General features: G+C 49.3%; 1 protein-coding gene across 3 annotated transcripts in view; it reads right to left on the reverse strand.

The window, feature by feature from the left end:
- Positions 1-23,509, reverse strand: part of prkag3a (protein kinase, AMP-activated, gamma 3a non-catalytic subunit) — a 112,020-nt gene that overhangs the window by 28,741 nt on the left and 59,770 nt on the right. For all 3 annotated transcript variants that reach the window (XM_072469417.1, XM_072469427.1, XM_072469437.1), the window contains exons 5-8: positions 18,371-18,429; positions 16,727-16,772; positions 10,640-10,694; positions 2,190-2,316 (exon numbers count right to left, since the gene is read on the reverse strand). In XM_072469417.1, coding sequence (XP_072325518.1) covers positions 2,190-2,316; positions 10,640-10,694; positions 16,727-16,772; positions 18,371-18,429 — 287 coding nt within the window. The remainder of the gene's footprint in view (positions 1-2,189; positions 2,317-10,639; positions 10,695-16,726; positions 16,773-18,370; positions 18,430-23,509) is intronic.

Here is a 23,509-nt window from a genome sequence, read left to right on the forward strand (position 1 = left end):
GCTCCACCATTCAATGGGATCATGAAATGAAATGAAAATCACTTATTGTCACAAGTAGGCTTCAAATGAAGTTACTGTGAAAAGCCCCTAGTCACCACATTCCGGCACCTGTTCGGGGAGGCTGATACAGGAATTGAACCACGCTGCTAGCCTGCCTTGGTCTGCTTTAAAAGCCAGCGATTTAGCCCAGTGTGCTAAACCAGCCCCAGATCATGGTTGATCTGATGTAAAATCCTCAACTCTACTTTCCCGCCTTATCCCCATAACCCTTCATTCCCTGATTAAAAATCTGTCCATCTCAGCTCTGAACATTCTTAACGACCCAGCCTCTACTGCTCTCTGCGGTAAAGAATTCCACAGATTCACTACCCTCTGAAAGAAGAAATTCCTCCTCATCTGTGTCTGAAATGGACGACCCCCTTACTCTGAGATTCTGCCCTCTGGTCCTCGACTCTCCCACAAGGAGAAACATCTTCTCGGTATCTACCCTGTCAACGCCCCCCCCCCCCCCCCACCCGAAAGTCTTATGGATAGATTTGCCCTAGAGGGGGTGTAACAAAAATGTTCACCATGCTTCCTCAGATGAGGAAATTGTCCTATGGGGAGAGATTGAGTAGATTGGGCCTATATTCCCTGGCGTTTAGCAGAATGAGAGGTGATATCATTTAAACACTTTAATTCTGCAGGGTCTTGATGTGAGAAAATGTTTCCCCTGGCAGGCGAATTTAGAACACGGGTCACAGTAGATTAATTGGTTGACCGTTTAGGATGGAGGTGAGGGCGGGTGTTGTTGGAATTCTCTACCTGGGAGAGCTGTTGATCCTCAATCCTTAAGTGTGGTTAACAACAAAGATCGATGGATATTTAGTCACCAAGGGGATGTGGGGATCGGGCGGGACGGTGGAGCTGAGGTGGAAGGTAAGCTATGGCCTTGTTGAATGGTGAAGTAGGGTTGGTGGACCAAAATGGCCCCATCCCCAAGATCAATGTTCTTATTCCTGCTCCAATTGTAATGAAACACGGAATTGTCCAGTGTAGCCAAAGTCATTGAACCCGCCATGCCTGTGACAGCTCTTTGAAAGAGATATTTAATTAGTCCTACTCAGCTCTTCTTTCTCAATATCTCTACAAATCGCTACTTTTCACGCAATTTATCCAACTCCCATTGGAATCTGCTTCCCCACCGTCCTTTCAGAAAGCACGTCCAGGTCACAACTTGCTGTAGGAAAATACTTTCCTCATCTGCCCTCTGGTTATTTTTCTGAGTCATTCATGGACGGACTCAGTAATCCAGCAACCCAGGCTACTGACTGGGAACAAAGGTTCAAATTCCACCGTGGCAACTGGAGGACTTTGAATTCAGTTATAAATCGGGGAGGGGCTGTTTAGCACAGGGCTAAATCGCTGGCTTTGAAGGCAGGCCAGCAGCACGGTTCGAATCACGTAACAGCCTCCCTGAACCGGTGCCGGAATGTGGCGACTAGGGGCTTTTCACAGTAACTCCATTTGAAGCCTACTTGTGACAATAAGCGATTTTCATTTCATTTTTTTCAATATAAGGAGCCGCAAAACTATCGTCGTAAAGACCCATTTGGTTTACTAATGCCCTTTAGAGAGGGAAATCCTCAAACCTCACCTGGTCTGGCCTACATGTGAATTCAGACCCACAGCAAACCACTCAATTCATGGGGCAATTGAGGATGGGCAACAAATACGGGCCTTGCCAGAGATGACCACATCCCGTGAAAGAAGGAAAAAGTCTGTATCCCCTGCTTACCAATGAAAACTGTTGCTAATTACGCCTTCTATCAAACTCTTCACAATTTTTTTCTTGAGAGTACCCAATTCATTTTTTCCAATTACGGGGCAATTTAGCATGGCCAACCCACCTGGCCTGCACATCTTTCGGGTTGTGGGGGCGAAACCCACGCAAACACGGGGAGAATGTGCAAACTCCACACAGACAGTGACCCAGAGCCGGGATCGAACCTGGGACCTCGGTGCCGTGAGGCAGCAGGGCTAACCCACTGCGCCACCGTGCTAACTCTTCACAATCTTGAACATCTCGTTAAAAGCTCCCCTTAACCTTCTCAGCCCCATAAACAATTTCCTCCCAACTTTGAACGAAAAGGATAGGCTTTCACGGATCCCGTACTTATCTCCGAACACAATGCAGATGAGAAACTTACAAAGAGGTGGAAATATTTCAGGATGCGTTTGTGTGTCAGGATGTAGAGCACGTTCCCGGACACAGGGTCGATGACTGGTAGCCGATGGATTTTATTCTGAATCAAGGAGTAAACTGCATCAAATAGGCTAAGGGGGAGGAAGCAGGATGAATGGGTTAAAATCCAAGAACAAGAAACAGCCGGTACTTCAAAAGAATGAATCTTTCACATCAAGAGAAGAGGTTTTACAACACCAGGTTAAAGTCCAACAGGTTTGTTTCAAACACTAGCTTTCGGAGCACTGCTCCTTCCTCAGGTGAATCAATATGAAGGTGAAGCAGTGCTCCGAAAGCTAGTGATTCGAAACAAACCCTGCTGGACTTTAACCTGGTGTTGTAAGACTTCTTACTGAGCCCACCCCAGTCCAACACCGGCATCTCCACATCATCAAGAGAAGGGCAGGGAAGGCAGAGGTGGGCCTACACCCGCCCCCAATGGGATGGCGAGGGTTAATTGTCTCCTTTGTAAACTGCACATTATTCATTGCGACTTTGTTATTAGCCCAGAGTGTTCACCTCCACTCAACCTTTTCCAGGTGTGGGCTTAGTAAGAGGGTTATGTCAGCTATCAGTACCACACCACGGAAAGCTGACCAACGAGAGCTCAGTCGGTAGCATTCTTACCTCTGAGCCAGGACGTTTGGGGGTTCAAATCCTTCACTGCAGGACTTCAGTCTATACTCTGTACTGATACTCCAGTGTGGAATGTAGGATGTTCTGCATTGTCGGAGGTGCTGCCTTTCAAGGAGCTTTCAAACCAATTCCTGTACCGCTCGAAGGAGAATTCTGACCCCAGTATTTCATCCAATATTTATCCATTGCCTAGTACCTAATATGCTCTGACTATTATCACCCTTAGCTTGTGGGAGCTTACATTACAACAGTGACTACACTTCGAAACTACCTCATCGGCTGTAAAGCTTTTTGGGACAAGGTTATGAAAGGTGATAAATGCAAACTTTGTTAACTTTGAATTCTAACAGGTTCAGACTCTTCCTCTCCCAACTGGATATGTTATTCCTGTACAGGTACTAATAAGAACAAAGAACAAAGAAAAGTACAGCACAGGAACAGGCCCTTCGGCCCTCCAAGCCTGCGCCGACCATGCTGCCTGTCGAAACGAAAACATTCTACACCTCCGAGGTCCGTATCCCTCTACGGGGAGCCAATGGATATGGTATATCTGGATTTCCAGAAAGCTTTTGACAAGGTGCCACACAAAAGGTTGCTGCATAAACTAAAGATGCATGGCATTGAGGGTAAAGTGGTAGCATGGGTAGAGGATTGGTTAACTAACAGAAAGCAGAGAGTGGGGATAAATGGGTGTTTCTCTGGTTGGCAACCTGTAACTAGTGGGGTCCCTCAAGGATCAGTGTTGGGCCAGCAGTTGTTCACAATTTACATCGACGATTTGGAGTTGGGGACCAAGTGCAGTGTGTCAAAGTTTGCAGACACACTAAGATGAGTGGTAAAGCAAAAAGGGCAGAGGATACCGGAAGTCTGCAGAAGGATTTGGATAGGTTAGGTGAATGGGCTAGGGTCTGGCAGATGGAATTCAATGTTGCCAAGTGTGAGGCTATCCATTTTGGGAGGAATAACAGCAGAATGGATTATTATTTAAACGGTGAGATGTTAAAACATGCTGCTGTGCAGAGGGACCTGGGTGTGCTGGTGCACGAGTCGCAAAAAGTTGGTGTGCAGGTGCAACAGGTGATTAAGAAGGCTAATCGAGTTTTGTCTTTCATTGCTAGAGGGATGGAGTTCAAGACTAGTGAGGTTATGCTGCAATTGTATAGGGTGTTGGTGAGGCCGCATCTGGAGTATTGTGTTCAGTTATGGTCTCCTTACCTGAGAAAGGACATATTGGCACTGGAGGGAGTGCAGAGGAGATTCACTAGGTTGATCCCAGAGTTGAGGGGATTAGATTATGACGAGAGGTTGAGTAGACTGGGACTGTACTCATTGGGGTTTAGAAGGATGCGGGGGGATCTTATTGAAACATATAAAATTATGAAGGGAATAGATAGGATAGATGCGGGCAGGTTGTTTCCACTGGTCGAGGAAAACAGAACTAGGGGGCATAGCCTCAAAATAAGGGGAAGTAGATTTAGGACAGAGTGTAGGAGGAACTTCTTCACCCAAAGGGTTGTGAATCTCTGGAATTCCTTGCCCAGTGAAGCAGTTGAGGCTCCTTCTGTAAACGTTTTTAAGAAAAAGATAGATACCTTTCTAAAGAATAAAGGGATTCGGGGATATGGTGTACAGGCCGGAGAGTGGAGCTGAGTCCACAAAGATCAGCCATGATCTCATTAAGTGGTGGAGCAGGCTCGAGGGGCCAGATGGCCTACTCCTGTTCCTAGTTCTTATGTTCTTATATTCCCATCCTATTCATGTATTTGTCAAGATGCCCCTTAAATGTCACTATCGTCCCTGCTTCCACCACCTCCTCCGGTAGCGAGTTCCAGGCACCCACTACCCTCTGTGTAAAAGACTTGCCTCGTACATCTACTCTAAACCTTGCCCCTCTCACCTTAAACCTATGTCCCCTATGATGTGGAGATGCTGGCATTGGACTGAGGTAGGCACAGTAAGATGTCTTACAACATGACAACTATGTCCCCTAGTAATTGACTCTTCCCCTCATAATCTTGCAGACCTCTATCACATCGCCTCTCAACCCCCGTCGTTCCAGTGAGAACAAACCAAGTTTATCCAACTTCTCCTCATAGCTAATGCCCTCCATGCCAGGCAACGTCCTGGTAAACCTCTTCTGCACCCTCTCCAAAGCATCCACATCCTTCTGGTAGTGAGGCGACCAGAATTGAACACTATATTCCAAGTGTGTCCTAACTAAGGTTCGATACAGCTGCAGCATGACTTGCCAATTCTTATAATCAAGGCCCTGGCCGATGAAGGCAAGCATGCCGTATGCCTTCTTGACTACCTTCTCCACCTACCTTCTCCACTTTCAGTGACCTGTGGACCTGTACAACCAGATCCCTCTGCCTGTCAATACTCTGAAGGGTTCTGTCATTTACTGTTGAGTAGTGCCACACCAATGGCTTGAACAGTCATCCCCTCCACAACTGGCGTACAGTGGCTGCTATTCACAGTATAAAAGTGATCCCCTACAGTGCAGACTTTGTTTGCACTGAGTGCTGAATTTGGTGCATTTGAGTGCTCTAGTGAGAGTTTGGTGACTGAGGGAGTGCTGAATTTGGTGCATTTGAGTGCTATAGTGAGAGTTTGGTGACTGAGGGAGTTAGGTGAGGAGGGAGTAAGATGCTCCTTTCATTTCCATTTCCTACATTTCCTCAAAGAGCGAGAAGGGAGCTGGAAGTTTGCAGAGAGTGCAGCTGACCGGGAGCAGAGTCGGAGGGCGGAGGTCCAGTTGGTCCACAGGGCAGCTATATTCTGTAAGGTAAGAGGGGATGGAGGCTAGGCCAGTTGCATGCTCCTCCTGTAGGATGTGGGTGGTGAGGGATACCACAGGCGTCCCCGCTGACTATACCTGCGGGAAGTGCACCCAACTCCAGCTCCTTAAAGACCGTCTTAGGGAACTGGAGCTGAAGCTGGATGAACTTCGGATCATCCGGGAGGCAGAGGGGGTGATTGAGAAGAGTTACAGGGAGGTAACCACACCCAAGGTACAGGACAAGAATAGCTGGGTTACAGTCAGGGGGAAAAAAACAAACAGGCAGACAGTTCAGGGATCCCTCGTGGCCATTCCCCTTCAAAACAAGTATACCATTTTGGATGCTGTTGGGGGGGATGACCTACCGGGGAAGGCCCTAGCGGCCTGGTCTCTGGCACTGAGACTGGCTCTGGGGCTCAGAAGGGAAGGGGGGAAAATAGAAAAGCAATAGTAGTAGGAGATTCAATGGTTAGGGGAATAGATAAGAGATTCTGTGGTCGCGAGCGAGACTCCCGGAAGGTATGTTGCCTCCCGGGTGCCAGGGCCAGGGATGTCTCGGATCGTGCCTTCAGGATCCTTAAGGGGTAGGGGGAGCAGCCAGAACTCGTGGTGCACATTGGTACCAACGACATAGGTAGGAAAAGGGGTGTGGAGGTAATAAACGAGTTTAGGGAGTTAGGCTGGAAGTTAAAAGCCAGGACAGACAGAGTTGTCATCTCTGGTTTGTTGCCGGTGCCACGTGATAGCGAGGCTAGGAATAGGGAAAGAGGGCAGCTGAACACGTGGCTGCAGGAATGGTGTAGGAGGGAGGGCTTCAGGTATTTGGATAATTGGAGCGCATTCTGGGGAAGGTGGGACCTGTACAAGCAGGACGGGTTGCATCTGAACCAGAGGGGCACCAATATCCTGGGAGGGAGGTTTTCTAGTACTCTTCGGGAGGGTTTAAACTAATTTGGCAGGGGAATGGGAACCGGATTTGTAGTCCAGCAACTAAGCTAGCCGATATTCAGGACGCCAAAGCGTGTAGTGAGGCAGTGGGGAAGGGAATACTGACAAAGGCGAGTACTTGCAGGCACGGAGATGGGTTGAAGTGTGTATACTTCAACGCAAGAAGCATCAGGAATAAGGTGGGTGAACTTAAGGCATGGATCGGTACTTGGGACTATGATGTGGTGGCCATCACGGAAACTTGGATAGAAGAGGGGCAGAAATGGTTGTTGGAGGTCCCTGGTTATAGATGTTTCAATAAGATTAGGGAGGGTGGTAAAAGAGGTGGGGGGGGGGTGGCATTGTTAATTAGAGATAGTATAACAGCTGCAGAAAGGCAGTTCGAGGAGTATCTGCCTACTGAGGTAGTATGGGTTGAAGTCAGAAATAGGAAAGGAGCAGTCACCTTGTTAGAAGTTTTCTATAGGCCCCCCAATAGTAGCAGAGATGTGGAGGAACAGATTGGGAAACAGATTTTGGATAGGTGCAGAAGTCACAGGGTAGTAGTCATGGGTGACTTCAACTTCCCAAACATTGAGTGGAGACTTTAGATCAAATAGTTTGGATGGGGTGCAGTGTGTCCAGGAAGCTTTTCTAACACAGTATGTAGATTGTCCGACCAGAGGGGAGGCAATATTGGATTTGGTACTTGGTAATGAACCAGGGCAAGTGATAGATTTGTTAGTGGGGGAGCATTTTGGAGATAGTGACCACAATTCTGTGACTTTCACTTTAGTAATGGAGAGGGATAGGTGCGTGCAACAGGGCAAGGTTTACAATTGGGGGAAGGGTAAATACGATGTTGTCAGACAAGAATTGAAGTGCATAAGTTGGGAACATAGGTTGTCAGGGAAGGACACAAGTGAAATGTGGAACTTGTTCAAGGAACAGGTACTATGTGTCCTTGATATGTATGTCCCTGTCAGGCAGGGAAGAGATGGTCGAGTGAGGGAACCATGGTTGACAAGAGAGGTTGAATGTCTTGTTAAGAGGAAAAAGGAGACTTATGTAAGGCTGAGGAAACAAGGTTCAGACAGGGCGCTGGAGGGATACAAGATAGCCAGGAGGTAACTGAAGAAAGGGATTAGGAGAGCGAAGAGAGGGCATGAACAATCTTTGGTGGGTAGGATCAAGGAAAACCCCAAGGCCTATTACACATATGTGAGAAATATGAGAATGACTGGAGCGAGGGTAGGTCCGATCAAGGACAGTAGCGGGAGATTGTGTATTGAGTCTGAAGAGATAGGAGAGGTCTTGAACGAGTACCTTTCTTCTGTATTTACATATGAGAGAGGCCATATTGTTGGAGAGGACAGTGTGAAACAGACTGGTAAGCTCGAGGAAATACTTGTTAGGAAGGAAGATGTGTTCGGCATTTTGAAAAACTTGAGGATAGACAAGTCCCCCGGGCCTGACGGGATATATCCAAGGATTCTATGGGAAGCAAGAGATGAAATTGCAGAGCCGTTGGCAATGATCTGTTCGTCCTCACTGTCAACAGGGGTGGTACCAGGGGATTTGAGAGTGGCGAATGTCGTGCCCCTGTTCAAAAAAGGGACTAGGGATAACCCTGGGAATTACAGGCCAGTTAGTCTTACTTCGGTGATAGGCAAAGTAATGGAAAGGGTACTGAAGGATAGGATTTCTGGGCATCTGGAAAGACACTGCTTGATTAGGGATAGTCAGCACAGATTTGTGAGGGGTAGGTCCTGCCTTACAAGTCTTATTGAATTCTTTGAGGAGGTGACCAAGCATGTAGATGAAGGTAAAGCAGTGGATGTAGTGTACATGGATTTTAGTAAGGCATTTGATAAGGTTCCCCATGGTAGGTTTATGCAGAAAGTAAGGAGGCATGGGATAGTGGGAAATTTGGCCAGTCGGATAATGAACTGGCTAACCGATAGAAGTCAGAGAGTGGTGGTGGATGGCAAATATTCAGCCTGGATCCCAGTTACCAGTGGCGTACCGCAGGGATCAATTCTGGGCCCTCTGCTGTTTGTGATTTTCATTAATGACTTGGATGAGGGAGTTGAAGGGTGGGTCAGTAAATTTGCAGACGTTACGAAGATTGGTGGAGTTGGGGATAGTGAGGAGGGCTGTTGTCGGCTGCAAAGAGACATAGAGAGGATGCAGAGCTGGGCTGAGAAGTGTCAGATGGAGTTTAACCCTGAAAAGTGTGAGGTTGTCCATTTTGGAAGGACAAATATGAATGTGGAATACAGGGTTAACGGTAGAGTTCTTGGCAATGTGGAGGAGCAGAGAGATCTTGAGGTCTATGTTCATACATCTTTGAAAGTTGCCACTCAAGTGGATAGAGCTGTGAAGAATGCCTATGGTGTGCTAGCGTTCATTAACAGAGGGATTGAATTTAAGAGCCGTGAGGTGATGATGCAGCTATACAAAACTTTGGTAAGGCCACATTTGGAGTACTGTGTACAGTTCTGGTCGCCTCATTTTAAGAAGGATGTGGAAGCTTTGGAAAAGGTGCAAAGGAGATTTACCAGGATGTTGCCTGGAATGGAGAGTAGGTCTTACGAGGAAAGGTTGAGGGTGCTAGGCCTTTTCTCATTAGAACGGAGAAGGATGAGGGGCGACTTGATAGAGGTTTATAAGATGATCAGGGGAATAGATGGAGTAGACAGTCAGAGACTTTTTCCCCAGGTGGAACAAAGCATTACAAGGGGACATAAATTCAAGGTGCATGGTGGAAGATATAGGGGGGATGTCAGAGGTAGGTTCTTTACCCAGAGAGTAGTGGGGGCATGGAATGCACTGCCTGTGGAAGTAGTTGAGTCGGAAACATTAGGGACCTTCAAGCAGCTATTGGATAGGTACATGGATTACGGTAGAATGATATAGCGTAGATTAATTTGTTCTTAAGGGCAGCACGGTAGCATTGTGGATAGCACAGTTGCTTCACAGCTCCAGGGTCCCAGGTTCGATTCCGGCTTGGGTCACTGTCTGTGCGGAGTCTGCACATCCTCCCCGTGTCTGCGTGGGTTTCCTCCGGGTGCTCCGGTTTCCTCGCACAGTCCAAAGATGTGCAGGTTAGGTGCATTGGCCTTGATAAATTGCCCTTCGTGTCCAAAATTGCCCTTGGTGTTGGGTGGAGGTGTTGAGTTTGGGTAGGGTGCTCTTTCCAAGAGCCGGTGCAGACTCAATGGGCTGAAAGGCCTCCTTCTGCACTGTAAATTCTATGATAATCTATAATTAATCTAGGACAAAGGTTCGGCACAACATCGTGGGCTGAATGGCCTGTTCTGTGCTGTATTTTTCTATGTTCTATGTTCTATCCAATCCATACCATGTAGCAACTGGCCAAGGCTCCGTGCTTCAACAGCATCTTCCGATACCCGTCACCTCTACCACAGAGAAGAACCAGGGCAGCAAGTGGATGAGAACGTCACAATCTGCAAGCTCCACCCCAGCTCCCGCACCCACCCACCCCCAACCCCAAAGCCCTGGAAGTCAAAAGCCATCCTAGCATTGATCTATATCACCACCATTCCTTCATTGCTGTTGGGCCAAACCCCGGAGCTTCTTCCCAAACTGCACGGTCAGGGAAATGTCACCTCAAGGATTGCATCCGTTCAGGAAGAAGGTTCCACTGCCAACTTCTCAAACGATGGACCTTGTTAGTGGTGCCTACATCCCAAGAATATGTAAAAAATGACAGCCAGGGCAGCAGGGTGGCGCAGTGGTTAGCACTGCTGCCTCACGGGGCCGAGGTCCCAGGTTCGATCCCGGCCCCGGGTCACTGTCCGTATGGAGTTTGCACATTCTCCCCGTGTTTGCGTGGGTTTCGCCCCCACAACCCAAAGATGTGCAAGGTAGGCGGATTGGCCACGCTAAATTGCCCCTTAATTGGGAAAAATGAATTGGGCACTCTAAATTTATTTAAAATAAATGACAACCAGTATCTGCTATTTCTCCCTAATAAAACTAGTTTCTACGACCGCCCTGTAACAGTGAGATTAAACTGGGTACACTGCACAGAATAATCATTTTACCTGTCATTTGGGGAGATACTGACCAGTTTCTTAAAGGAACCTTGTAAATAAATCTCTGGAAAAAAGAAGAAAGTAAAATCATTGAAACTGAACCAAGCCCAGGTACATCATCAGCTGAGCAATGGGCAGGATTCCCCATCCCGCTAGTCCCGTTTCCCGGCACGGCGCGTCCCCGCCGGCAGCGGGATTCTCCGTTCCCGCAGCCGGCCTGTGGGGTTTCTCATTGTGGCCACCCCACGCCGTCAGGAATCCCGCAGGCATTGGTGCGCTGCCGGCGAAGCGGAGGATCCCGCTGACTGCGAATCCCGCAGGATGTGTCATCATAGAATTTACAGTGCAGAAGGAGGCCATTCGGCCCATCGAGTCTGCACCGGCTCTTGGAAAGAGCACCCTACCCAAGGTTAACACCTCCACACTATCCCCATAACCCAGTAAACCCACCCAACACTAAGGGCAATTTTGGACACTAAGGGCAATTTATCATGGCCAATCCACCTAACCTGCACATCTTTGGACTGTGGGAGGAAACCGGAGTACCCGGAGGAAACCCACGCAGACACGGGGAGAACGTGCAGACTCCGCACAGACAGTGACCCAAGCCGGAATCGAACCTGGGACCCTGGAGCCGTGAAGCAATTGTGCTATCCACAATGCTACCGTGCTGCCCGTGTTAGATAATTACTCATTATGATTGAATCATGAAAAACCCAATAAAAAACATTTATAAGAAAATAAAATGATTGAATCACTCAATACAAAGACTATGAATCCAAACCCAATCTTTTTTTCAAGAACTAGAGAACCATAAAAAGGTTACGGCAGAGAAAGAGGACTTTCAGTCCAGTGTGTCTATGTCGGCCACTATAAGAGAGAAGAAAAGAAACCAGCGACTCATTTTGATCCCATTTTCCAGTACCTGGACCGTGGCCTTACATGTTCCAGCACTTCAGATACAGGTCTGGGTACCTTTTAAATAACTTCAGTGTTTCTGCATCAACCACCAATTCAGGCAGTGAATTCCAGACGCTGACCACCCTCTGGGTCAAAAAGCTTTTCCTCATGTCCCCTCTAATCCTTTTACCAATCACCTGAAATCCATGCCCCCAGATAATTAACCCCTCAACTAGGGGAAACAAGTTGTTCCTGTCTGCCCTGTCTAGGTCCCTCAAAACTTCATAAGCCTCAATTAGGTCATCCCTTCGCCTCCTCTGTTCTAAGGAAAACAACCCCAGGCTATCCAATCTCTCCTCATAACTGCAATTATCTGGCCTGGCAACATTCTTGTAAATCTCCTCTGCCCTCTCTCCAGAGAAATTATGTCCTTCCTGTCATCTGCTGACCAGATCTGTGCACAAAACTCCAGTCTAACCAGTGTTTTACACAGTTCCAGCATTACATCCCTGCTTTTGTATGCCGTACCTCGCCCAATAAAGGAACGCATTCCATATGCTTCCTTGACCACCTTGTCCACCTGTCCTGCCACCTTCAGGGCCCTGTGGACATGCTCTCCAATGTCTCCCACTTCCTCAATCCCTCACAATACCTTCCCGTTTATGGAGTATTCCTTTACTTTGTTTGCCCTCCCCAAATGCATCACCTCACACTTTTCCGAATTGAATTACATTTGCCAACTTTCTGCCCGTTCAACCAAACCATTGATATCATTCTGGGGTCAACGGCGAGCTTCCTCTTCACTATCAACTACACAGCCCATTCCTGTGTCATTGCAAACTTCCCAATCACGCCACCCACATTTAAGTCCAAATCATTAATCTATACAACAAACAGCAAGGGTCGAAACACTGAACCCTGTGGAACACCACTGGAACCGTCTTCCATTCACAGAAACATCCATCGACCATTCCCCTTGTTTCCTCTCACTGAACCAATCAGGGATCCAACCTGCCACCTTCCCCTGTGTCCATCAGATCTCACCTTTCTGACCAGTCAGCCACGTGGGCCCTTGTAAAATGTCTTACTGAAATCCATGTGGACAACATCCACTACACTACCCTCATCAATCCTCCTTGTTACTGCCTCGTTCTCCCCGTGTGTGCGTGGGTTTCCTCCGGGTGCTCCGGTTTCCTCCCACAGTCCAAAGATGTGCAGGTTAGGTGGATTGGCCATGCTAAATTGTCCTTAGTGTCCAAAATTGCCCTTAGTATTGGGTGGGGTTACTGGGTAATGGGGATAGGGTGGAGGTGTGGGCCTTGGGTAGGGTGCTCTTTCAAAGAGCCAGTGCAGACTCGATGGGCCGAATGGCCTCCTTCAGCACTGTAAATTCTTTGAAAACCAGATCTTCCCCAAACAAATCCATGCTGACTATCCCCAATCAATCTATAAGTGACAGTTTATCCTGTCTCTCAGAGTTGATTCCAATAATTTACCCACAACTAAAGTCAGACAGGCCAGCCTATAATTTACTGGTCTGTTCCTTGTACCCTTTTTAAATAACGGTACAACATTTGAAGACCTCTAATCCTCCGGGACCTTACCTGTACCTAGTGAGGATTGGAAAATGATTCTCAGAGCATTTGCTACATGAAAATGAAAAATGAAAATCGCTTATTGTCACAAGTAGGCTTCAAATGAAGTTACTGTGAAAAGCCCCTAGTCGCCGCATTCTGGCGCCTGTTCGGGGAGGCTATTATATCCTCCCTGGCTTCCTTTAACAGCCTGGGATACAATCCATCTGGCCCTGGTCATTTATCACCCGTCAAGGATACGGGTCCCGGGATAGCATGGTGGCGCAGTGGTTTGCACTACTGCCTTTCAGTGCCAAGGACCCGGGTTTGTTCCCGGCCCCGGGTCACTGTCCTTTGGAGTTTGCACATTCTCCCCATGTCTACGTGGGTCTCATTCCACAATGCAAAGATGTGCAGGGTAGGTGAATTTGAGGAACTCGCTGCCCCACAGTGCGATGGAGTCTGAGTCATTAAGAAAGAGATAAATATATTTCTGATTTTAAAAACGGGTTAAAGGCATATGGGGAACAGGTGGGCATTGGAGACCAGGAAGAGAGCAGCCATGGTCTGATTGAATGACGGAGCAGGCTCGAACGGCTGAATTGTCTACTTCTGCCTCTAATTCCTATGTTCCCATGTTCCTGTATTGCTCTTAATGTACCGGTAAAATATATTTACATTTTCTTTGATTATATCTGCCAGTATTTTTCTGTATCCTCTCTTTGTTTTTCTTTTTTTACTTTACCCTGTCCTTTCTATCCTCTTCTACGCTCTCTATAATACTCAGCTTTTTGTGACTGCGAGAGCTTTCTTTTTCTGCTTTATCTCTCTGTCCCCTGGCTCGCCAGAGGACTCTAGATTTGGCACTGCCACACTTTTTCCTTGCGGAGACATGTGTACACTGTGCCCGTAGAATCTGGCTTCTGAATACCTTCCACTGATTTGACACTGTTTTCCCTTCTGGTAGCTGCATCCATTCATCATTTTCCAGTTCACGTCTCAATTTGGATGACCCATTTCAGGGAATCAGGGTGTAGAACCAGTCTGGGTTTAGACGAGAAATGATAACGGCAAGAAGTCACTTGTGGGAGTGGCGTATACGCCCCCCAAACAGTAACCACACGATACGGCGGCATATGTAGGAAGAAATAATGGCAGCTAGTCAGTAAGGTACGGTGTCAATCATGGGGGACTTTAATCTACATATAGACTGAAATAATCAGGTGGGCAAACGTAGTGAGGAGTTTATTGGATATTTGGGGGGGATAGTTTCTTAGAACAGCCTGTTCTGAAGCCAACCAGGGAGTAGACTGTACTCGGTCTGGTACTGTGCAATGAGATAGAATTAATTGATAACTTCCGAGTGAAGCCCCATCCCCCAGGGAACAGCAATCATACTATGATTGAATTTTATATTCAGTTTGAGGGAGAGAAGAGTGGGTCCAAGAGCAGTACTTTAAACTTAAGTAAGTACAATTGTGAAGACATTTAAGTAGCTAAAGTGAATTTTCAAATGAGGTTAAAGGAAAGGCCAATAGTGCAGTGGTGAACATTTAAAGGAATATTTCAGAGCACGCAGAATGGATACATTTAAAAGCAAAAGAAAAATTCCAATGAGACGACACACCATCAGAGGTTAACTAAAAAAGTTAAAGGCAGTATCAAACTTAAAGAAAAAACACATCATTGTGCAAAGATGGGTGGCAGGTCAAAAGAACAAAGAACAAAGAATTAAGAACAATACAGCACAGGAACAGGCCGTTCGGCCCTCCAAGCCTGTTCCGGTCATGATACCAACCCTGCCCAAAACCCTCAGCACTTCCTTGTGCCGTATCCCTCTATACCCATCCTATCCGTGTGTTTGTCAAGATGCCTTTTGAACGCCGTGAATGTGTCTGCTTCCATACTCTCCCCTGTGCCACCGTGCTGCCCTATGGGCGGGATCTAACAAAAAGGTTTCTAAGGGCGGGGTTTACTGGCTGTTCATGCCGGCAGGATATTCCGGTCCCAGGCCGGTGTACGGGTTTCCCGGCGGTGAGGGGTGCAGCCAATGGGAAATCCCGTTGACAACGGCGGAACTGGTAGATCTCGCTGGTGGGCTGCCTCCACTGCCGAGAAACACACGGGGGGGGGGGGGGGGGGGGGGGAAGCTGGTAAATCCTGCCCTAAGTGTCATTTGTGGCAGGTTTTGCTGGGAATTTCTCCCTGGCTCTGTCAGTGAGTTGTTCCCCTCCGCTATCTAACCACACTTAGTCACTTTTTGGGGGCCCTGGGAAGTTTCTCTTCGGACTTGCCCACGCTTGGAATTATTTTCATCACTGGGGAGCTGAACTCACAAACCAGACCGGCTTCTCGGAGACCGGGCCTCCATTATGAAAGGGTGCCTGATCTCTGTGGGTTTGAGGACCCCCACGTCCCCCACCCACGGTCAATGTTATCCCCCCACACACACACATGGGCACTACCCCATACCCCCCCAAGTGATGACAATGTGCTATGGGGTCGCTAAGAGGCCCCCCTTTTCAGGCCTTCCAGCACCCCCTTCAAGGACACCTACCCTTCACTACCCCCAACATTCCGGAGGCCCTTTCATACCAGTCCTGCAGCCCCCCGCCCACCCTTCATACCCCCCTCCACCCTCCTTTCATGGGTATGGCCCCCACTCAGGCCCTGACCCTTGGGCAGGCCACTGTGGCACTGCCACCATGGCATCCTGGCCGTGCTCCTGCCAGCTTTTCAGTGCTACCTGGGCATCTGGGCATTGCCAGGGTGGCAGTGCCAAGGTGCCAGCCTGGAAGCACCAAGGTGCCCATGTTCAAGGGGGAGGGTCTGGGGGCTACCCTGCCCTGTCCCTGACCTCTCAGGTGCCTCCGATGGCCTGGAAGACCCCCTGGGTTCCGTTCCACCTGGTCCACCTTTGCGTGGGCCAGTACTAAACGGCGCCTAACTGGGACACCCTGGGGAGGCTGGCAGATCCAGGGGCCCAATCGGGTTTTGTACTTCCTTAGGCATGTGAGGCTTGGTCCCACACATTGTGCGCCTCGCGAGATCTGGTTAGATCTTGCAACGCGTACTGACTGCCGGAAAGCCCGTGGGAGGCCTCTCCCAGCATCTACTGGCAGCGTCGCGCCCCGTTCGGGTGCAACGCGGCTGATAGATTGCGTCCTGTGTCTCAGCTAATAAAGGAAATTCTACCATATGCCTTCTTAACCACTGTATGTACCTGCACTGCTACATGAAGGGGCCAGTGTATGTGCATACAGAGGTCCCTCCGATCCAGGGTCCTGCTATTTATCAGGTATTCCCTTGCCCTATAAATACTGTGGCTACACGAGCAGGTCAAAAGCTGAGAATCCTGCAGAGAGGGACTCACTTCCTGACTACCCAAAGCCTGTCCAGCATCTGCAAAACCCACATCAGGAGTGTGATGGAATACGCTCCACTACCCTGGATGGGTGCAGCTCCGTCAACGCTGATGAAGCTCGACAAGGTTCAGGACAGAGCAGCTCCGTACAATCAGCACCAGCCCAATGATTCACTCTCTTCTGAATGAAGTACACAATCACACGCACACACTCCGCACAGCACACACTTAACCACAACTGTGCCCCTACCCACTCACCTCGCCAAGTCTCAATCCTGTGATTCTCCAATTCGTAGATTTGCACCTGAAAGAGAAAGTTGGAGATCAAATATTATCCTTGATCGAATAAAAAAATCAAAGCAGCTTTTCACAACGGGCTAAAAAGTGGGCTGGATTCTCCCAAAATGGGGCTATGTCCTCCACGCCGCGTAACTCCGCTGGCGTTTCACTCCGAAGTTTCCTGAAGAACGGTTGAGCTGATTCAATGCCCTGCAGGGGGCTAGCAGGGACCTGGAGTGATTCATGCAGCTCTAGCTGCGGATACCGGCCCCCGCACTTCTGGTTTCAAGACGCGCATGCACGTGGCGGGTGCCTCCAGCGGCCTCGCTGAGTGCCATAGAGGACACGGACCGTGGAGGCAGATGAAGAAGGAGGCCGTTCGGCCCATCGAGTCCACACCGATCCACTTAAACTCTCACTACCACCCTATCTCCGTAACCCAATAACCCCTCCCAACCTTTTTTTTTGGTCACGAAGGGCAATTTAGCTTGGCCAATCCACCTAAACTGCACGTCTTTGGACTGTGGGAGGAAACCGGAGCACCCGGAGGAAACCCACGCAGACACGGGGAGAACGTGCAGACTCCGCACGGACAGTGACCCAGCGGGGAATCGAACCTGGGACCCTGGCGCTGTGAAGCCGCAGTGCTAACCACTTGTGCCACCATGCTGCCCGTAACTCCACAAAAACGCTGATTCTCGGGTCCCTGAGCATGGCTGGACTGGCGGCGGGCCCGATTCCGGCACGGGGCTACGGAGAATCCAGCACAGTGTTCCTCATACCAATTCTAACCTTCAATTCCTCCACGGCCTCAGGCCCCTCCCCACTCCTCTCTGCAACCTCCTCCGGCTCTCCAAACCTCTAAGCTGCCCCTATCCTCTGGAGCTTCCCGGTTGGCGGCCAGGGGTTTCAGCTGGCTGGACCCCAAACTCTGGAACATCCTCCGGAAACCACGACCACTCCCTAAACTTACTGCCTTGACGTTTCTGAGCACCTATTTTAATATCTCCTTGGTTGAAACAATGTTAAATATTTGCCTGTTTATGCTCTTGTGAAGCACTTCAGTTAAAACCGCAATGTAAATGTAATTTGTTGATAATGTGTACCCAACAGTGTGTCGGCAAGGTGACCTTTCTCTCTGCTCCTCACATCTCTTCAGCTACCAGCCTCGAAGAGAGAGAGTTTGCACCATTGGAAAGGTCCATCATTACACTTGGCAAAGCGTGGAAGTGCTTTACCATTGCCTTTTGCAATGAAGCTGACCAGGAAACTCTCCCACTCTTTACCAGCTGCCATCAGGTGCATTGGAAAGAGGCTGTTTGACTACATTAGGAGTGCATCTCATGTGGCCATCAAGCCCTCGAGTGGGACTTGACACTTCAGCTTCTGACCAGGAGTAGAGGACAGAGTTCGGGACTCTATCCACTGCACCACAAGACCCCCCCCCAACCCCTGCTCCTTACGTGGTGCCCAAACAAAGGGGTCCAATCTAAGCGACGCAGTTGTCGGCTCTAAGGAGACAACATGGGGGCAGGTACCATTGACTACAACCCCTTCTAGCCTCTGTTCAACCCAAGAAAAGCTAATCCTTGGTCAAAGAGAAGGACTAAAATTGTCCCTTACCATCGGAGATGTGTAATATCTGTGCAATATGTTGATGAAGTCGGTAATCGTCAGCATGCCTGGGGAGAAGAAAGATGGCTATGGATCAGCATTAACATCAACAGGGCAAGCAAGCGTAGGAGAGAGAGAGAGAGAGAGAGAGAGAGAGGGACCGCTCTTCCCTACCATGGCACAGTCTTGAAACATTCAATCCTGCCATATTGGCAAAACAAATCCCCCAAATCCAAATTAGAAATTGAATTATTCAGTCAGTGTTGCCATTGATTCTGATCACTGTCTGCAGAAGCAGTTCTGCCTGTATAGCAGTGGCTCTGTGTCATGTGCGAGTACCTTTAAGAAATGGGTGTTTATCAATGGGTTTGTATATAAGTATCTGTAGTGAGAGTACCTTTAAGAAATGGGTGTTTATTACGGCAGTGATGTCAGAGAGTGGGTGGAGCTGGGCTGTCTGTCAGCTTTTTACTTTCGTTTTAGGCTGTTTGCTGCAGGGTGTGTTTTAGTTTCGTTTTCAGAGCTGGATAGCTGCAGTCACAGCCATAAGGTGTATGAATCTCTCTCTGTAATCTAAAGACTGTAAATCGATCCTGGTGATTTAAAACTAATAACAGTAGTGACTTTAACCTGATGTGCTTCTGGTGAAAGGTGTTTTAAGTCTTATGGATGTTAAAAGGAAAACTCCAAGGATTACTTAGTGTTGTATTCTTTGGCGGTTGTATTTGAATTAATGGTTGCTAAGATGTTCACTGTATGTTTTAAAAAGGTTAGCTTGAGTTCATAGAATAAACATTGTTTTGCTTTAAAAAATACTTTTCCATTTCTGCTGTACCACACCTGTAGAGTGGGTTGTGTGCTCCCCATACCACAATCTATTAAAAGTTGTGGGTCAGGTGAACTCCATGATACCCTTTGGTGTTCTCTAAACCCTGGGCCCATAACATCTGGAAGATATACAGGAGATTCTCATTGTCAGTAATGTCAGGGAACAGGAGAAAACAGGGAACTTGGCCCAGAGTCGCTGGAATAAATTGGCAAAGAATCTCCAGTCCTAATCCCACCACCCCAACCCCATTTGGGACTTTACCTGCTCTGACTGGGAAAGCAACGAGCCAAACCAAGTCACCCTTCATCGCTCTGCAGTCTGGCTGCGCTCTGCGCCCGATTGCCCGGGTGAGGAGCACTCTTGCCACAAGGCCTATTCCAGGGAATTGAGCAAACAATCTGAAGTCACATTCTGGAGAACTGAGGGCTCATGGTGGCACGGTGGTTGGCACTGCGGTCTCACAGCGCCAGGGACCCCGGGTTCGATTCCGACCTCGGGTGGCTGCCTGTGCGGAGTTTGCACTTTCTCCCCGTGTCTGCGTGGGGTTTCCTCCCGGTGCTCCGGTTTCCTCCCACAGTCCAGGTTAGATGGATTAGCCATGTTAAATTGTCCCTAAGTGTCCAAAGATTAGGTGGGGTTAAAGGGATGGGGCAGGGGATTGGGCCTAGGTATGGTGCTCTTTCGAAGGATCGGTGCAGACTCGATGGGCTGAATGGCCTCCTTCTGAACTGTAGGCATTCTATAATTCTATGATTCAGCAGTCTGTGGGATATTCACTTATCCACCCAATACAAACTGCACTACACAATTACTTACTGTACCTGAAATGTTTAACAATCTTCTTGAACCATTTTTGCTCATTGTGGCGTGCTACAGGATAGTAAGAAGTCTTACAACACCAGGTTAAAGTACAACAGGTTTGTTTCGAATCACTAGCTTTCGAAGCAGTGCTCCAGCAGGTGAATCCAGTCACCTGAGGAAGGAGCAGTGCTCCGAAAGCTAGTGCTTCACAACAAACCTGTTGGACTTTAACCTGGTGTTGTAAGACTTCTTACTGTGCTCACCCCAGTCCAACACCGGCATCTCCACATCACAGGTTCAGGATGGGCAGTACGCCTGTCTCTAAGTCAGAAGCTTTGTGGACGGTGAGTCGCACTGTCAGAGGGTGAGTACTGAGGGAGTGCAGCACTATCAGAGGGTCAGTACTGAGGGAGTGCAGCACTATCAGAGGGTCAGTACTGAGGGACTGCTGCACTGTTGGAGGGTCAGTACTGAGGGAGTGCAGCACTGTCAGAGCGTCAGTACTGAGGCAGTGCTGCACTGTCAGAGGTTCCGTACTGAGGGAGTGCTGCACTGTCAGAGGTTCCGTACTGAGGGAGTGCAGCACTATCAGAGGGTCAGTACTGAGGGACTGCTGCACTGTTGGAGGGTCAGTACTGAGGGAGTGCAGCACTGTCAGAGCGTCAGTACTGAGGCAGTGCTGCACTGTCAGAGGTTCCGTACTGAGGGAGTGCTGCACTGTCAGAGGTTCCGTACTGAGGGAGTGCTGCACTGTTGGAGGGTCAGTGCTGAAGGAGTGCTGCACTGTTGGAGGGTCAGTGCTGAGGGAAATGAAATGAAATGAAAATCGCTTATTGTCACAAGTCGGCTTTAAGTGAAGTTACTGTGAAAAGCCCCTAGTCGCCACATTCGGGCGCCTGTTCAGGGAGGCTGGTGCGGGAATTGAACCGTGCTGCTGGCCTGCCTTGGTCTGCTTTAAAAGCCAGCGATTTAGCTCTGTGCTAAACCAGCCCCTGAGAGCTGCACTGTCAGAGGGTCAGTACTGAGTGAATGCTGCACTGTCAGACGTTCCGTACTGAGGGAGTGCTGCACAGTTAGAGGGTCAGTGCTGAGGGGATGCTGCACTGTCAGAGGGTCAGTACTGAGGGAGTGCTGCACAGTTAGAGGGTCAGTACTGAAGGAGTGCTGCATAGTTACAGGGTCAGTGCTGAGGGAGTGCTGCACTGTCAGAGGATCAGTACTGAGGGGATGCTGCACTGTCAGAGTGTCAGTACTGAGGGAGTGCTGCACAGTTAGAGGGTCAGTGCTGAGGGAGTGCTGCACTGTTAGAGGGTCAGTACTGAGGGAATGCTGCACTGTCAGAGGGTCAATACTGAGGGAATGCTGCACTGTTAGAGGGTCAGTACTGAGGGAATGCTGCACTGTCAGAGGGTCAATACTGAGGGAATGCTGCACTGTCGGAGGGTCAGTACTGAGGGAGTGCAGTACTATCAGAGGGGCAGTACTGAGGGAGAGCTGCACTGTCAGAGGGTCAGTACTGAGGGAGTGCAGTACTATCAGAGGGTCAGTACTGAGGGAGTGCTGCACTATCAGTGGGTCAGTACTGAGGGAGTGCAGTACTATCAGAGGGTCAGTACTGAGGGGATGCTGCACTGTCAGAGTGTCAGTACTGAGGGAGTGCTGCACAGTTAGAGGGTCAGTGCTGAGGGAGTGCTGCACTGTTAGAGGGTCAGTACTGAGGGAATGCTGCACTGTCAGAGGGTCAATACTGAGGGAATGCTGCACTGTCGGAGGATCAGTACTGAGGGAGTGCAGTACTATCAGAGGGTCAGTACTGAGGGACAGCTGTACTGTCAGAGTGTCAGTACTGAGGGACTGCGTAACTATCAGAGGGTCAGTACTGAGGGAGTGCTGCACTATCAGTGGGTCAGTACTGAGAGAGAGCTGCACTGTCAGAGAGCCAGTACTGAGGGAGTGCTGCACTCTCAGTGGGTCAGTACTGAGGGAGTGCTGCACTGTCAGAGGGTCAGTACTGAGGGAGTGCTGCACTGTCAGAGGGTCAGTACTGAGGGAGTGCAGCACTGTCAGAGGGTCAGTACTGAGGGAGTGCTGCACTGTCAGAGGGTCAGTACTTAGGGAGTGCCGCACTGTCAGAGGGGCAGTACTGAGGGAGTGCTGCACTGTCAGAGGGTCAGTACTGAGGGAGTGCAGCACTGTCAGAGGGTCAGTACTGAGGGAGAGCTGTACTGTCAGAGTGTCAGTACTGAGGGACTGCGTAACTATCAGAGGGTCAGTACTGAGGGAGTGCTGCACTATCAGTGGGTCAGTACTGAGAGAGAGCTGCACTGTCAGAGAGTCAGTACTGAGGGAGTGCTGCACTGTCAGAGGGTCAGTACTGAGGGAGTGCAGCACTATCAGAGGGTCAGTACTGAGGGACTGCTGCACTGTTGGAGGGTCAGTACTGAGGGAGTGCAGCACTGTCAGAGCGTCAGTACTGAGGCAGTGCTGCACTGTCAGAGGTTCCGTACTGAGGGAGTGCTGCACTGTCAGAGGTTCCGTACTGAGGGAGTGCTGCACTGTTGGAGGGTCAGTGCTGAAGGAGTGCTGCACTGTTGGAGGGTCAGTGCTGAGGGAAATGAAATGAAATGAAAATCGCTTATTGTCACAAGTCGGCTTCAAGTGAAGTTACTGTGAAAAGCCCCTAGTCGCCACATTCGGGCGCCTGTTCAGGGAGGCTGGTGCGGGAATTGAACCGTGCTGCTGGCCTGCCTTGGTCTGCTTTAAAAGCCAGCGATTTAGCTCTGTGCTAAACCAGCCCCTGAGAGCTGCACTGTCAGAGGGTCAGTACTGAGTGAATGCTGCACTGTCAGACGTTCCGTACTGAGGGAGTGCTGCACAGTTAGAGGGTCAGTGCTGAGGGGATGCTGCACTGTCAGAGGGTCAGTACTGAGGGAGTGCTGCACAGTTAGAGGGTCAGTACTGAAGGAGTGCTGCATAGTTACAGGGTCAGTGCTGAGGGAGTGCTGCACTGTCAGAGGATCAGTACTGAGGGGATGCTGCACTGTCAGAGTGTCAGTACTGAGGGAGTGCTGCACAGTTAGAGGGTCAGTGCTGAGGGAGTGCTGCACTGTTAGAGGGTCAGTACTGAGGGAATGCTGCACTGTCAGAGGGTCAATACTGAGGGAATGCTGCACTGTCGGAGGGTCAGTACTGAGGGAGTGCAGTACTATCAGAGGGGCAGTACTGAGGGAGAGCTGCACTGTCAGAGGGTCAGTACTGAGGGAGTGCAGTACTATCAGAGGGTCAGTACTGAGGGAGTGCTGCACTATCAGTGGGTCAGTACTGAGGGAGTGCAGTACTATCAGAGGGTCAGTACTGAGGGGATGCTGCACAGTTAGAGGGTCAATGCTGAGGGAGTGCTGCACTGTTAGAGGGTCAGTACTGAGGGAATGCTGCACTGTCAGAGGGTCAATACTGAGGGAATGCTGCACTGTCGGAGGATCAGTACTGAGGGAGTGCAGTACTATCAGAGGGTCAGT

This window comes from Scyliorhinus torazame, chromosome 2 (assembly GCF_047496885.1).
Source record: "Scyliorhinus torazame isolate Kashiwa2021f chromosome 2, sScyTor2.1, whole genome shotgun sequence".
Lineage (NCBI taxonomy): Eukaryota > Metazoa > Chordata > Chondrichthyes > Carcharhiniformes > Scyliorhinidae > Scyliorhinus > Scyliorhinus torazame.